A 16,837-nucleotide genomic window follows, 5' to 3' on the forward strand; every position below is an offset into this window, starting at 1 on the left:
GACAAAACAGCTTACTTCATTGGTATTTATCTATCACCTGCAATATCCATCCCCTTCATCGCCTATGCTCAGTAGCTGCAATGTATTCAATGTACAAAACGCACAGCAAAATCTAACCAATACTGTTGTTGAAAGCATCTTGACAATCAATGACCATTACCATTAGAAAAACAAGAGCAGCAGATACATAGGAAACACAATCTGCAAGTTCCCCTCCAAGCCACTCTCCATCCTGACATGGAATTGTATCACCATTCTTTCACTGTCGCTTTAACCTACACCATGATTCAAGAAATACCTGGCTGAATGAGGAGGCATTATGGATCTTTGGATTGCAGGCTTAGTTAAAGTTTTTTTTTTAACAGGTATTACTGTCATTGTATTTTACTAATATAAGATCTTTATTCATCTTGTTTCATTAGCATTCAAAAAATCCATAATTAAAAATCAGAATTGTTTTTCAATGTGGAGAGCAGGAGGTGGAGTGGCAATCTGGTAGAAATTTATAAAAGAATGAGAGGTATATAGATAAAATTAATAGTAGTTGTCTTTTCCCTAGGATAGGTATAGAAGACTAGGTGGCACATTTCCAAGGTGAGAGGAGTCAGATTTAAAAAAGACAATGGGTGCATAATGTTTACATCGAGAGTGGTTCATGTCTGGAATGAACTTCCTAAGAAAACGAGTACAATTACGATGTTAAAAAGATATTTTAATGCTTTGGCGAGGGTGCAGAGAAGGTTTACGAGGATGTTGTCTGGTATGGAAGGTGCCAGCTATGAAGAGGTTGAGTAGGTCAGGTTTGTTTTCATTAGAAAAAAGGAGATTGACAGGGGGAGGTCTACAAAATCATGAAGGGTATAGAGAGGGTAGATAGAGATAAGCTTTTTTCCCAAGCTGAAGTGAGAGGTGAAAAGTTTAAGGGGGACACACGCGGCAAGTACTTTACACAGAGGGTGGAAGGTGCCTGAAATGCGTTGCCAGCAGAGGTAGTAGAGGCAGGCATGGTAGATTCATTTAAGATGTGACTGGACAGATGCATAAGTAGGTGGGGAGCAGAGGGATACAGATGCTTAGGAATTGGGCTTAGACAGTAGATTTGGATCGGCTCAGGCTTGGAGGGCCGAAGGGCCTGTTCCTGGGTTGTAAGTTTTTTCTTTGTTTTCTTTGTTTAATATATACATGAATAGGAAAGGTTTTGAGTGGTATGGACAAGGAGCAGGCAAGATTATGTTTGGCATGGACTAGTTGCTTTCTTTCAGGAGAGGCAAAACACAATAGCAAAGAAATTATACTGTTAAACAGTGTGTGTATAGGATCTGGAATTCACTGTCAAGTACTGTAGTGGAAATGGATTCAATTGTGGGTTTCAAAAGGCAATTGGATAAGCACCTGAATAGAGAGAAAATAGAGAGAATGACCCCTTATCCCGTAACCAGTTAAATGTTCTTTGATCAAAAGCAGGTGCTGTTGTATTATGGTCAATTTGGATGAAGCATGTTCAGGTCTTGGAGAGGGTGCAGGCAAATTACTATCAACAAAAGATTTCAGTTTCTGCGGAGGTTGAAGAAACTGTGTTGTTATTGATGATTGCCAAGAATGCCAAGGGGAGATTTAAGAGATGATGATGGTTTTGTAAGTGTGAATAAGGAAACACCATCAATAGGAGCAGAACATGTACACAATGGCCAGAAAGGTTGTATGAGATTTGAATTCCTGACATTTAGATGCTAGGCTACTGATTTGTGGTTAGACTTCCCTATGAAGGTCTAATTTAATACAACTAACAGTATTTAGATAAATGACACATTCTGGCTTTATTGCAGTTGTTCCATTTTGGGCTTATTGAATTATTTTCTGGGTGTCATTTGTTCAGGCCAAATTTATTTAGATAGTTTTGTTCAATTTGTGTTACTTGGCTTGAAAATATATCGCCATTCTTGAGAGCTTTAGTTATCTCTCAGGATCCTTTGAAGTCCAACTGAAAGCACAATGCTGTTTTTGCAGACAACACTGTAACTTGACGTCTGGTAATTGTTTAATTCAGAACCAATCTAATTTGGTGATAGAAGAAGGAGAAGGACCTATGCAGGAGTGGTTGTGAGAGCAGGAAGATCTTTGCCAGGAGTATGCTCTATTCATAAAAGTACATTACAAACCAGATAGGGAGGTAATGGCCCAGTGGTCATAGAGTCGTACAAATGAAAAGCACGGAAACAGACCCTTTGGACCAACTCTTCCATGTCGACCAGATAACCTAAATTAATCTACTCCCTTTTGCCAGAACTTGGCCCATATCCCTCTCAGCCCTTCCTATTCATATACCCATCCAGATGCCTTTTAAATGTTGTAATTGTACCAGCCTCCACTATTTCCTCCGGCAGCTCATTCCATACACTCACCACCCTTTGTGTGAAAAAGTTGCTCCTTAGATCCCTTTTCAAATTTCTCCCTTTTCACCCTAAACCTATGCTCTCTAGTTCTGGACACAGCTACCCCAGGGAAAAGACTGTATTTACTATATCCATGCCCCTCATGATTTTATAAATCTCTATAAACCCCTTTATAAACCTCAGCCTCCAACACTCCAGGGAAAATAGCCCCAGTCTATTCAGCCTCTCCTTATAGTTCAACCCTTCCAACCCTGGCAACATCCTTGTAAATCTATTCTGAACCATTTCAAGTTTCACAACATCCATCCTGTAGGAGGGAGACCAGAATTGCGCATAACATTCCAAAAGTGGCCGAACCGATGTCCTGTACAGCTGCAACATGACCTCCCAACTCCTGTACTCTATGCTGTGACCAATAAAAGAAAGCATACTAAACGCCTTCTGCTATTATCATTGGACTGTTAATCTCGAGACTCACATAATGTGCTGGGGACCAAGATTCAAATCTTACCATGACAGATGGTAGAATTTGAATTCAATAACAAAATTTGGAATCAAGACTCTCATGATGATTATGAATCCATTATCGATTCGTTGGGGAAAAAAACCCACCTGGTTCACTGATGTCCTTTTAAGGAAGGAGACTGCCATTGTTACCTAATCTGGCCTGCATATGACTCCAGACTCCACACCCATGTTATGCTTGGACAATAAATGCTAGTTCATTCTACATACAAAGCTCTCTCTCTGTGGAAAAACTTGTTCTTCAGGTCCCTTTTTAAATCTTTCTCCTCTCACCTTAAAAAATATGCCACATAGTTTCAAATTCCCCCACCCTAGGGAAAAGACCTTTGCTGTTTAGCCTGTCTATGCCCTCAAGATTTTATAAGCCTCTATAACGTCAGCCTATACCATGACGTGGTCTGTTTAGGACTAAACAGTCTGTTTAGGACTGTTTAGTAACTGTGTCCAATCTCTCCTCATGATTGCTATTCCTCCTTAAAACAATCCACGTCATACAGACATGTTTCTTTTGTTATTACGCACCGTATGAGGGGTATGCAATTTTCAGTACTTATTGTGTAGTGGACAGACGATCATCAATCTTAGTTTAGAGATACTCTGTAGATAATAGTTAACTTTTCTGGGTTTGCCCAAGATAGCACAAAGGAATATAGTTGTGGTCATTAGAGGTCACTTACCTTAGCTCCAGGATATCAGTTCCCAGGCCCAACCATCTTCAGCTACTTCATCAATGACCTTCTCTCCATCATAAAGTCATAAGTGGAAATGTTCGGCAATGATTGTGCAATGTTCAGCACAATTCACGATTCCTCAGATGCTGAAGCAGTCCATATTCAAATGCAACAAGACCTAGAAGATATCCAGGTTTGGATCGAGAAGTGGCAAGTAACATCCGTACCACACACATGGCTGGCAATGACCACCTCCAACAAAACAAAATCTAATCATCATCCCTTTGGCATTCAACGGCATTACTATTACTGAATCCCCACTATCACTATTCTGGGGGTTACTTTTAACCGGAAATTGAACTGGACTCACTATACGGAGAAAGTGAGGACTGCAGATGCTGGGGATCAGAGCTTAAAAATGTGTTGCTGGAAAAGCGCAGCAGGTCAAGCAGCATCAAAGGAGAAGGATTCCTGAAGAAGGGTTAATGCCCGAAACGTCGATTCTCCTTCTCCTTTGATGCTGCCTGACCTGCTGTGCTTTTCCAGCAGCACATTTTAAAGTCACTATATAAATACGGTGATGCTGGAGATCAGAGTCAAAAGTATAGTGCTGTAAAAGCACAGCGGGCCAGGCAGCTGGAGAATCGACGTTTCAGGCATAAGCCCTACCTGGTGAAGGGCTTGTGCCCGAAACATCAATTCGCCTGCTACTCGGGTGCTGTCTGACCTCAATAGTCCCTACATTTCTAATGTGTGCAATTCCAACAATACTTAAGAAGCCTGACCCTATCCAGCTCACTACCCTGTTCCTCCTTTTGCTAACAGATTGACTGCTTTGCTAGCAAGAAGCAGAGAGTAGGCATAGATGGGTCATGCTGTATCATCCATCTCTTGTGGAGAAGTTTTGCAAAAGAACACCTCTGACCATGAGTTGATCAGGCAGTGTTCAGCACATAACATCCTGAAGACTCAGTGGGGAGAAAGAAGAAAGTAGATGCTCTTGGCTGCTTCCCTGAGCAGACTATCAGAGTCATTTTGGCAGAACGGATCATCACTAGAACAGATCAACTAAAACTAAAACATAGTTTGACTGGTGATGTAAACAGCACTTCAGTCAAATCCTTCCTACATGCCTAAAGTCTCACCCTTTTCACATAGTGCCCCCAAGGTCTCTGTGGAAGGGAGAAACTGTTGTCCTCTTATTGTGGATTGTGCCTTGGTGAAATGGGCTGGAGAGATGTAGTGGTTTTTGTCAAGGTTTATCCCTAGCATACAAACAAGATATGGAACAGGAGTAAGCCATTCAGGCCTCAAGCCTGTTCCACCAGTCAATAAGATCATGGCTGATCCAGTTATAACCTCACATTTGCATTCCCAACTCCCTTGATAACCTTTGACCTTCATACGCAGAACAGTGCATATGCAAAACAGTACAAATACCGGTACTGGCAATGTGCATGCGCAGAACAACACGGACACCGGCACATGTACAGAATGGCGTGGACATCAACGCATGCGCAGAACAAAGCACGTGAACCAATCCCTTCTGGAATCAGGCTATTGGCAACAGAGGGAAGCATTCTCGAAAATACTATTTTCTAATTCTTAGCAAAGCTCTAGCCAAATCATGCTACTGAAATGCACATTAACACAGACCTACCTGTATAGCAATGGACAGATAAGTAAGTTGTGAAGAAACTATAAGTGGCTGTAAAACGGTCGGTTAATTGAGTGGGCAAAGATCAGGTAATTGGAGTATGATGTGAGAAAATGTGTAATTATCGATTTTTGAAGGAAGAATTTTTTTTTGAAAAGATACATAAATGATGAAAGATTGCAAAGCTTTTGAAATGGGAGCCCTAATGTATGAATCACAACACTTTAGTATACAGGTACAACAAGTAATTACGAAAGCTAATAAAATGCATTAATTTATTGTGAGAGGAATTGAGTACAAAAGTAGGGAGGTTATGCTTCAATTAGAAAGGGTGCTAGTGAGATCTCATTTGGAGTACTGTATGTGCTATTGGTCTTCTTATTTAAATATGAATGTAAATGTGCTGAAACAGTTCAGAGAAGGTTTACCAAACAGACACCTGGAATGAGGAAGTTACCTTAGGAGAAAAGGTTGGACAAACTTGTATCCACTGGAGTGCAGAAGAATAAGAAAAAATCCTTGACCGGGTTGATGTGGTGAGGATGTTTCCTCTTCTGGGAGAATCTACAACTAGGGATCAATGATTTAAAACTCAGATGTCACCAATCAGGTGAGGATATTTATTTTTGTCTGAGAATAATAATCAAAAGCAATCTCGCCTTTCCTAAAAGGTGATAGAAGCGGAATCCTTAAATCTTTTTAAGGCAGAGTTGGAATGGTTCTTCTTAAGCATGAAGGTCAAAGGTTATCAAGGGAGTTGGAAATGCACATCTGAGGTTATAACTTGATTAACCATGATCTCATTGACTGGTAGAACAGGCTTGAGGCCTGTATGGCCTACTCCTGTTCTATATCTTGTTTGTATGCTTGGGATAAACCTTGACAAAAACCACTACATCTCTCTCCAGACCATTTTACCAAGGCACAATCCACAAGAAGAGGACAACTGTTTCTCCCTTCCACAGTGATCTTGGGGGCACTATGTGAAAAGGGTGAGACTTTAGGCATGTAGGAAGGATTTAATCAGAAATAGTGTTTTCATTGTCGGTCAAGCTATGTTTAATGCCAGTTGGTCTGTTCTAGTGATGATCCATTCTGCTCAGGGAACAAGCCAACAGCATCTACCTTCTTCTTTCTCCCTATTGAGTCTTCACGGTTTTATGTGCTGAATACTGCCCAATCAATTCATGGTCAGAAGTGTTCTTTTGTAAAACTTCTCCAAAAGAGATGGATGATCCAGCACAATCCAATTACGTAGAATATTGTAAGTGTGACAGCATGACCTGACTGATCCTTTGCATCACCAGAGAGAGGTAGAATCTCAGCATGTGGTGGTACTTGGCGGTTGCATACTGAGGCAATGTGATACAGCTGCACTCAGAGGTGGCCATGAGGTTGAGGGTAATGTATGTCTTTAACTCCACCTAGAGTAGGATGATGATGGGATATTAATTGTGACAGAAGGAAAACTGAACCAATGTATGTTATGGATAGCAGTGAAGTACCATAAATGTGTCTTACCATGGGGGAAGATCAGATGAGGCATGATAAACCTGTGCCTCAACAAGCCACAGTGTGCTATATATCTAAAGTTACTGAGACCCATCTTGCTGATTTGAAACATGTTGCAAGACATAAAACATTTGGACTGGTGTTTCTTAGGTGTAAAGTAGATGAAAGCTTACCAATAAGTATGTCCTTTCTTCCAATCACCAACATTTGCCATTATTTCACAGCAATTTTTCTTTGGTTTTAATCCTTCTTTGTGCCTCTATTCTCTTTTATAGGTTTCAGGAACATATATTTAAACAAAATTTTCAAAATTCTTTTTTTAATTCTAGGCTGGTGATGAGAATTTTCCTTTGGATGAGAATGATTTGATAATACCAAGTGACACCGATTTTCTTGACACTTGGGAGGTAAGTATTTGATTTGGTCATATGGTTTTGTTACTGGTGCTTATTTTCTGAATTCATTGTTAATTAGAAGAATAACTAATGGTAAATATTTTTACCCCCCACCCCCACTTTTGATCGGCTGATCCATCGACTTAAGCTTCACTAAGTGTAACTGTGTACTGACGATTCTTTGTCTTAATCTCGTATTATCATTTTCATCAATTAAAGTAGGAATTAAGAGCAAGATGATACTCATTCACAGGCAATGGAAGATTTAGTTGATGAAAAATTGGTTAAAGCTATAGGAGTATCCAACTTTAATCAAGATCAGATTGACCGGATCTTGAAGAAACCAACTTTGAAATACAAACCTGCAGTTAACCAGGTAGTTTTTTTTTTAAATTATTGGATTACAGATTTTCACTACCCATTTTCCAATTGCATTCATGGGTCTGCAATGCTTCATTCTGTAAAACTAATCCATGACCTTATTCTGGTTGCTTTAATAGATTGAATGCCACCCTTACCTGACTCAAGAAGATCTGATCGCCTATTGCCATTCAAACGACATTGTTGTGACTGCCTATAGCCCACTGGGATCTCCAGCTAGACCATGGTATCTAAGATATAAACTCATTAATCATCACATAATATAGTTCAAAAAAATCTGCTCCACATTTGTTTATATTAAAATATTTTGCATCTGTCTGTACTTTTTTGTAGTTTTAGGATTTTGTGTCAAGGAGGGTAGCCTAGTGATTGAGGAGAGCGGACCTATGTTGTACTTAATAGTTATGGCTTCTTTTGGAGTGGAGTAGCAGATCGGGTGTATTTGTCATTTCCAAATTCTTTGGCTTGGTGTATACCATCCAGGCCCTTAAATATGGTTTTGCCTTGTTGGAACAAACACAATATTTGGCAACTCTCCTCAGCGGTGACCAAGTTTGAAAAGTATTGTTTTGGTACATAAATCATGAACTCCACCTCCAAGGATACATATGTTTTTTGGCCTGAAATTGGCCCCTCCTATCCTTGAATTTCCTTTTATTATTAGTGTTTATTTGTTCATAGGATGTTGGCATTCCTAGCCAAGCTAATATTTATTGCTAATCCCTACTTGACCAGAGGCTAGTTAAGAGTCAACTGCATTGCTGGAGTCACATGTAGGCCAGACCAGAAAATGATGGTCCTTTATATTTCTGTAAAGGATATGAGTGAACAAGGTGGATTTCACAATAATCAACAATGGCTACACAGTTATCATTAGGCTATCATTTTACTCCGGATTTGTATTGAGTTCAAATTACATCATCTGTCATGGTGGGATTTAACCCATTTTCCTGAAATGTTTATCAGTGTAGAAAATTACTGCTATGCCTCTTACTCTTTTTTTTAAAACAAATACTTTTATTTCTACTCTCTGCTTTGGATGTCCTTTGCTTTATGTCTCTGGGGAATTTGTCTGGTCCCTACCTGAACTATTCTTCTTTGAAGGCTTCTCATAATTGGTGCATAGTGGGTAACTTTTTTTTGTTTCAAACAATGGCTCATTCCCTACAAGTTTTTTTAAAAAATCAAACGTTTTTTTCTGGACCACTTCAAAGTGAGAGGTCTTCACAATATTAAAGAATATTTATTATTGTCACATGTGGTCCAGTACGGAAGCACAGGAGTACAGTGAAATGTTTATACAATGGCGGCATTTAATGGCACCATCTTAGGTGCAAGTACCTAGATACAAATCTGAAAGAGTAAAAAAGAAGTGTTGTTATTGAGTTTAAGTGACCATAAGTATTTAAGTTTCAGTCCGTGCCTGCAGATCCCAGACCATGAGATGCTGCCTCCAATATCATAGTGTATCACATTAGTTTGAGGCAATTTATACTGTAGGTTAAAATGAAACATCTCCATCCCCCTGCAGCAAATTTTCATTCACACTAAATGTTTGAACTCTGATCATGCTGCACTGAAATCCATGATCACTGTGCCAATCGCATTCTGCTGTAGGTGCAAATCAGACAATTGTTACAGCGGAGGAGGGGGCCTTTTGACCTGTTGTATCTGTGTAACTCACTGGAAGATCAATTAACCTTGTGACCCTGTCTCATTCTTTTCACAGAGCCCTGCAAGTTTTGGTAAGACACCCTGGAAGGAATAATGTCATTAGTTCCCCCAGAATCAGTTGTTCTCATTTGTAGAAAGAAATGTTTCCTTATTAAGACCATAAGACATAGGAGTGGAAGTAAGGCCATTCGGCCCATCGAGTCCACTCCGCCATTCAATCATGGCTGATGGGCATTTCAACTCCACTTACCCGCATTCTCCCCGTAGCCCTTAATTCCTTGTGACATCAAGAATTTATCAATCTCTGCCTTGAAGACATTTAGCGTCCCAGCCTCCACTGCACTCCGCGGCAATGAATTCCGCTGGCCCACCACTCTCTGGCTGAAGAAATGTCTCCGCATTTCCGTTCTGAATTTACAGAACAGAATTCTAAGGCTATGTCCTCGGCTCCTAGTCTCCTCGCCTAACGGAAACAATTTCCTAGCGTCCACCCTTCTCAAGCCGTGTATTATCTTGTAAGTTTTTATTAGCTCTCCCCTTAATTTTCTAAACTCCAATGAATTTAATCCCAGGATCCTCAGCTGTTCTTCGTATGTTAGACCTACCATTCCAAGGATCATCCGTGTGAATCTCCGCTGGACACGCTCCAGTGCCAGTATGTCCTTCCTGAGGTGTGGGGACCAAAACTGGACACAGTACTCCAAATGGGGCCTAACCAGAGCTTTATAAAGTTTCAGTAGCACAATGGTGCTTTTATATTCCAACCCTCTTAAGATAAATGACAACATTGCATTCGCTTTCTTTTACCTTTAGAGAATCCTCGACTAGCACTCCCAGATCCCTTTGTACTTTGAAGTAAGATGTATGACTCTAAATGGTATTTTTGGAACAGTATTAAAGTTGCCAATTACTCATTGCCAGTTTTGAAAAGTGTGGTGCTAGAAAAGCACACTCAGTCAGGCAGCATCTAAGGAGCAAGAGTCGACATCTCAAGCATGAGCTCTTTATCATGCTCGAAACATCAACTCTCCTGCTCTTCGGATGCTGCCTGACCAGCTGTGCTTTTCGAGCACCACACTTTTCTTCCTTGATCTCCAGCGTCTGCAGTCCTCACTTTCTCCTAGTTACTCATTGCCAGTCAGCAACTAATTTGTATCATGGATTTCCAATTGTGAATCACATTCTTCAGGTTTTACTTCCTGGAAACTTGCAAACTTGAGTAATCTGGTTTACTTTCATTGTTTTAGGATAAAAAAAGATGACCCTATACTTCTCCAGGATCCTAAACTCAAGCGTATAGCATGTCAGCATGGTAAATCAACAGCACAAGTATGTGAATATTTGTTAAGTTTGCAGCAATGAGACCCTGGTTTGAGTACAATAGCAATAGTTGTTGTTTAGCATTAATGTTTAGCATTATATAATGTAATTGCTGTTTGTTTAATTAATTTTCTTAGAATAATGTTTTAGAAGTATATGTATTTATGATGGGTTAATTCATGGCAATAACCCAAAATGGAATGGGATGAGGGATGAACTTGTGAAGGTTGATTAACGTAAGGAGCTCACAAGAATTAAACATGCAAATTGGAACACACGATCTAGGCGTGGGTGGATATTTCCCCCATTGGTCATGTCTAAGATATTGGGGGCCGCAATCACAATAAAATTCCAGCAATTTAGGTCTAAGTTGAGATGTTCTTTGTTTAAAGGGTTGTGCTTTGGATTCTTTTACTCCAGGGAATTCTGGGTGATCAGCTAATTAATATTTTCAAAGTTAAAAATCACACAACCAGCTTATAGTCCAACAGGTTTATTTGGAAGTACAAACTTTCAGAGTGCTGCTCCTTCGACAGAGACCAGTGAATTTCTGAGTGTTAACGGAATTTAGGTATACGAGGATAAAGGAAAGGTGAAACGAACATCAGATCAGCTATGATTTCATTGAATAGCAGAGGAAGCTCGAAAGACCATATAGCCTGTTCCTGCTCCTATTTCTTATGTTGTTATGACCATAGTTTTATTTTATTATTAATTGTAATTTTTCAGCAGCTCAAGTTTCAGTGCTTCTATAGAAATGAAAGTTGCCTCCACTTAGATTCTAGCTACCATGAAACTTCACTTTTGACCACTTAAGCTCAAGTCCTCCAGCATATAGGACAATGTTAGAATCAATTTCTCATCATAAGTGTGTAAGCTCCCACCTTGAGGTGTTCATCTTTTCAGAAACTTCTTCAATTAATTTGTAACTTATACATTATGTATTGATAAAGGCTAAATCTGTTTTGTAGTTCTGCAATGTTACAAATTCCTGTTGTTTAAGTTAGGGTCTTTTGTCAGACATAATCACTTCTGATGTGATAGAATCATAGAATTTTATGGCACAGGAGAAGGGCATTTGGCCAATCATATCTTACCAGCTCCCAAAACAACTATCCAACTAGGCCCATTCAACAGCCCTTTCTGCGGAGCCCTCTATATTCATCACTATCAAATATACATCCAGCTCCATTTTGAAACCTTTTGTGGAATTAGCCTCCATCTCTGTCCTTGGCAGCACATTGCAAATTCTGACAACTGAGTAAAATTTCTCCTCATCTCACTTCATGCATAAAATTATAATATGTTTTGTGGAGAAGTGTTAAAGGATTGAGAATGAGCGTATGATTGAAACACTAAGTGGATGTGTACCTGATCTATTATTTGTATGATTCCTGCTACTTTGTGCCTAGGCTCATTTGCATTCTAAGTCAAAGGGAAAGCATATTTTACAAATATGTTAGAAATCTTTTGAAGAAATAATTTGTGTTGGGAACAAAAGGGAGTCAGGGTAGAGGTATTATACTTAGAAGATACCATATCAAAGGTTATTTTTGACAACAAACACCCATGATGTAATGGGTAAAACATTGACAGAAGATAGCTGGAGGCAGAGGCCGAGGTAGATAGCTCCTTGGTTTCCAAGGGGGATGAAAGATAATCGGAGATGTGGAATGTGGAGTCGATGTTAAAAGCAAATCAACCACAATCATACTGAATGGCAGGGTAGGCTTGAAGGTCTGAATGGAGGAGAAAGTGAGGACTGCAGATGCTGGAGATCAGAGTTGAAAATGTGTTGCTGGAAAAGCGCAGCAGGTCAGGCAGCATCCAAGGAGCAGGAGAATCGACGTTTTGGGCATGAGCCCTTCTTCAGAAATGAGGAAAGTGTGTCCAGCAGGCTAAGATAAAAGATAGGGAGGAGGGACTTGGGGGAGGGGACTTGGAAATGCGATAGGTGGAAGGAGGTTAAGGTGAGGGTGATAAACCGGAGTGGGGGTGGGGGCGGAGAGGTCAGGAAGAAGATTGCAGGTTAGGAAGGCGGTGCTGAGTTCGAGGGATTTGACTGAGACAAGGTGAGGGGAGGGGAAATGAGGAAACTGGAGAAATCTGAGTTCATCCCTTGTGGTTGGAAGATTCCGAGACGGAAGATGAGGCGCTCTTCCTCCAACTGTCGTGTTGCTATGGTCTGGCGATAGAGGAGTCCAAGGACCTGCATGTCCTTGGTGGAGTGGGAGGGGGAGTTGAAGTGTTGAGCCACGGGGTGGTTGGGTTGGTTGGTCCGGGTGTCCCAGAGGTGTTCTCTGAAACATTCCGGAAGTAGGCGGCCTGTCTCCCCAATATGGAGGAGGCCGCAGGGAAGGTCTGAATGGCCTACACTAGTTCTTTGTTTGCATCTTTGTAGGACAGCTTGTTTTGATATTTGTAACAACTGGTTTATTGCTGCCTTTTTACTACTTTGACAGTCTGTATGGATGAAAGCTATTGTATATCGTTGCAAGCAGGCACTCTTCTAGAAAGGAGTGTATATCTGTTTGTCATAATTTGCTATTTGACTATCAACTCTTTGAATATATTAGGCTTTGGATTTCTTGCTAGATTAGATTACTTACAGTGTGGAAACAGGCCCTTCGGCCCAACAAGTCCACACCGACCCGCCGAAGCGCAACCCACCCAGACCCCTACATTTACCCCTTACCTAACACTACGGGCAATTTAGCATGGCCAATTCACCTGACCTGCACATCTTTGGACTGTGGGAGGAAACCGGAGCACCCGGAGGAAACCCACGCAGACACTGGGAGAACGTGCAAACTCCACACAGTCAGTCGCCTGAGGCGACTTCCTTTGTACGGCACTTCCTTTGGGTGTTCCTTGAGTGCCATGCAAACGACAGAGGCTTTCTGATTTTGTTCCCTTGACTCCTGACATTCAACATTATACTCAGGAATATGACTTTAAGTTCTCCTCTTCCAGAGAGAAGTTCTGGCTGAAAACAGTTCTCTATCATATGGGCATATTGATATATATTGTGGAAAGGAAGAAACATTGGCTTTATTGTTTTCTGCTACTTTTCTGATTTTGCCACTGGTTCTTTTTTTGATTCCAGCATTCAAATTTAAATGGAAGGGAATCCTAGAGTGTAGTGATTATAGAGTCAGCCATGGTTCTCTGGGACTGTTAACTTGGTCCTATCATGGAGCCCTGGCTGACATATAAACAGGAGTGCCAGAAGTTGTGTTCACTCTGAGAACTGGCTCTGATGAAGTTGGAGCAGTGTCAAGTACTATGCACGTGTAACTAAAGGGTGACTTGGTGATGGCATACCAGCCTCTGTGGAGTTATTTCAATGACGGCGAGAGAATAAATACGCTCCTAAAGACAATAGCTCACAACAGTCGTCTTTGAGTTGGGGTAAGCATTTCTGGCATCATGCCATTATTTGGGAAGCTTTACCCATTTGTTCCTGCTCTCAAAGACTGGGCCCAGTGTGGGAAAAAATGCATCATTTTTTTCTGGGCAAATGAAAAGCAATGAAGCATTCTCCTGACAGCTTGTGGTCCAGCAGCTATTTTGGTTATTAGGAGCCTAACATTTCTTGAGGCACTGATACTAAAACCTTTTCAAGAGTTGGTGGATTTAGTTATGAGTATTATGACCCCAAGCCTCCACTAATTCTGAGATGTTATCGGTTTTACTCGGCTGTTTGAGAACCAGGGAAATCTGTTTCAGGATTTTTGACAAGGTTAAGACGACTGGCAGAGGCACGTCATTTGGTTTAACCCTAAAGAAGAGGCTGAGACACCAATTTGGTATGTGGGATTAATGATGTCACTGTGCAAAAGTGCCCGTTAGCTGAAGCCCAACTAGACTTCAAATTGGCTCTGTGACTGGCTTTGTCATTAGCAAGTTCGGGAAATAGAGCTCGTGATTAACAGGGATGGACTTACTGGTAATGGAAAAGGATGCCATCACCAGGCCGACTGAGCTTGGGGGACACCACTTGAATAGAGGCAATTGCATAATCTCGTTCAGGTCTCATCGGGAACAGAGGGATTCTAGGTCAGCCCACTACAAAAACCAAAAACAAAGCCAAGCATCAGCCAAACAATTAACATTTTCTTCAGGAAAATATTGTTTGCAGCTGGATAAATAACCAATTACCTCACATACAGGACTCGTACGCAAAGCTGGATGGGGAGGGGGGGAACGGTGCGGTGCTGGTAGAGTGGAGAGGTGATGACTGTTCTTCACAAAGCTCATCATGAGCCATGCATACTATTGCGATTAGATGAGGATTGTATGCTACAATTAATACCCATAAGGATTTGTACCAATAAACAAGACAGTCATTTTAGATATAGCCAACCTGTGCCATTTCTCAGTGGACAGTGGAGAACATTTTACGAAGTCTGTACCAGGTCGCTATTTATCTAATATGATAATGACAGGGAAGACCAACAAAAAGTACTTGGGGAATTTAGACATTCTTAGACATTCCGCTGAGACAGGTGTATGCCTTAGAAGTGACAAATGTGTGTTGCAGGCACCCAAAGTGACCTACTTGGACTACAGAGCTGACAAGACTGGGTTACACCCATTAGAATATAAAGTAAGGGTGATTAAAGGTACTCTGACTCCCATGTCTGTATCGGAGCTTATTTCTTTCCTTAGATTGGTGAATTATTTAGAAAATTCATGTGTAACCTGTCCTCCATCCTGGTATCCTTACAAATGCTGTTGAAAAAGGGTCAGCTTTGGAAGGGGTCGTAGTCAAGATGTAGCCTTTAGGGAAGGAAAGATGCAGCTGTCGACATCTAAGGTGTTGGCACACTGTGATCCCAAGTGAGATTTTATGCTGATATGCAACGCCTCCCTGTATGGTATCGGGTAGTGTTGCCTCACAGATGGCCCAATGGAGAGGAACACCCAAAGCGCTGACTGATGCAGAGAGCAAATGGGCCCAGATAGAGAAGGAAGAGGGTGGCCAGAGTGAGGGTGGGGTCGATCAGGGATAGTGGAGGGAAATGGTGCCGGGAATTGAAGGAGGTAGGGGAGGTCCTTAATGAATTCTTTGCTTCAGTATTCACAAGTGAGAGGGACCTTGTCATTTGTGAGGATGGCATGAAAAAGGCTGAAACGCTTGAACAGGTGATGTTAAGGAGGATGTGTTGGAAGTTTTGAACAACATGAGGGTAGATAAGTCCCCTGGGCCATATGGGAAACACACAAGGTTTCTAGGGGAAGCAAGGGAAGAGATTGCTGCGCTTTTGGCTATGCTCTTTGCATCCTCACTGTCCACTGGAGTAGTACCAGATGATTGGAGGGTGGCTAATGTTATTCCCTTGTTCAAGAAAGGAAATAGGGATAACCCTGGGAATTACAAACCAGTCAGTCTTACGTCGGTGATAGGCAGGTTATTGGACAGGATTCTGAGAGACTGGATTTATGATTATTTGGAAAAGCATAGTTTGATCAGAGATATTCAGCATGGCTTTGAGGGGCAGGTCATGCCTCACAAGAGTGAGGCTGGTGGTAGATGGAAAATATTCAGCCGAGAGTTTGGTGACCAGTAGTGTTCTGCAGGGATCTATTCTGGGACCTCTGCTCTTTGTGATTTTAATAAATGATTTGGATGGAAGTGGAAGGGTGGTTTAGTAAGTTTGCCGAAGACACGAAGGTTAATGGTGTTGTGGATAGTGTGGAGAGCTGTTGTAGGTTGCAACAGGACATTGACAGGGTGCAGAGCTGGGCTGATAAGTGTCAGGTGGAATTCAACCTGGAAAAGTGTGAAGTGATTCATTTTGGAAGATTGAATTTGAATGCAGCTTACAAGTTAAGGGCAGGATTGTTGGCAGTGTGAAGGAACAGAGGGATCTTTGGGTCCATGTCCATAGATTTCTCAAAGTTGCCACCCAGGTTGATAGAGTTGTTAAGAAGGCATATTGTCTGTTGTCTTTCCTGAGCAAAGGATTTGAGTTTAAGAGCAATGAGGCTATAATAGTGCAGCTCTATAATGCCCTGGTTAGGCCACACTTGGAATGTTGTATTCAGTTCTGGCCACCTCATTACAAGAAGGATGTGAAAGCTTTTAGTGACGGTGCAGAGAAGATTTAGCAGGATGTTGCCTGATTGGAGAGCAGGTCTTAGAAAGAAAGGTTGAGGGAGCTAGGGCTTTTCTCACTGGAGCAAAGAAGGATGAGAGGTGACTTGATAGATGTGTACAAGATGATGAGAGGCACAGATAGAGTGGATAGCCAGAGACTTTTCCCAGGTGGAAATGGATATCTTGAGGGGGCATTATTTTAAGGT

The 16,837-nt window shown here is 41.3% G+C and overlaps 1 protein-coding gene across 1 annotated transcript in view; it reads left to right on the top strand.

Annotated features, from left to right (window-relative positions):
* The window catches only part of LOC122559454 (aldo-keto reductase family 1 member B1-like), a 55,971-nt gene that overhangs the window by 22,725 nt on the left and 16,409 nt on the right, over positions 1 to 16,837 (top strand). Inside the window, exons 4-7 of the mRNA XM_087997528.1 lie at positions 7,088 to 7,165; positions 7,407 to 7,529; positions 7,654 to 7,760; positions 10,456 to 10,537. Coding sequence (XP_087853654.1) covers positions 7,088 to 7,165; positions 7,407 to 7,529; positions 7,654 to 7,760; positions 10,456 to 10,537 — 390 coding nt within the window. The remainder of the gene's footprint in view (positions 1 to 7,087; positions 7,166 to 7,406; positions 7,530 to 7,653; positions 7,761 to 10,455; positions 10,538 to 16,837) is intronic.

The sequence above is a fragment of the Chiloscyllium plagiosum genome, unplaced genomic scaffold (genome assembly GCF_037043375.1).
Source record: "Chiloscyllium plagiosum isolate Xiang-an unplaced genomic scaffold, Cpla_swu_hap1 HiC_scaffold_19, whole genome shotgun sequence".
Classification (NCBI taxonomy): Eukaryota; Metazoa; Chordata; class Chondrichthyes; order Orectolobiformes; family Hemiscylliidae; genus Chiloscyllium; species Chiloscyllium plagiosum.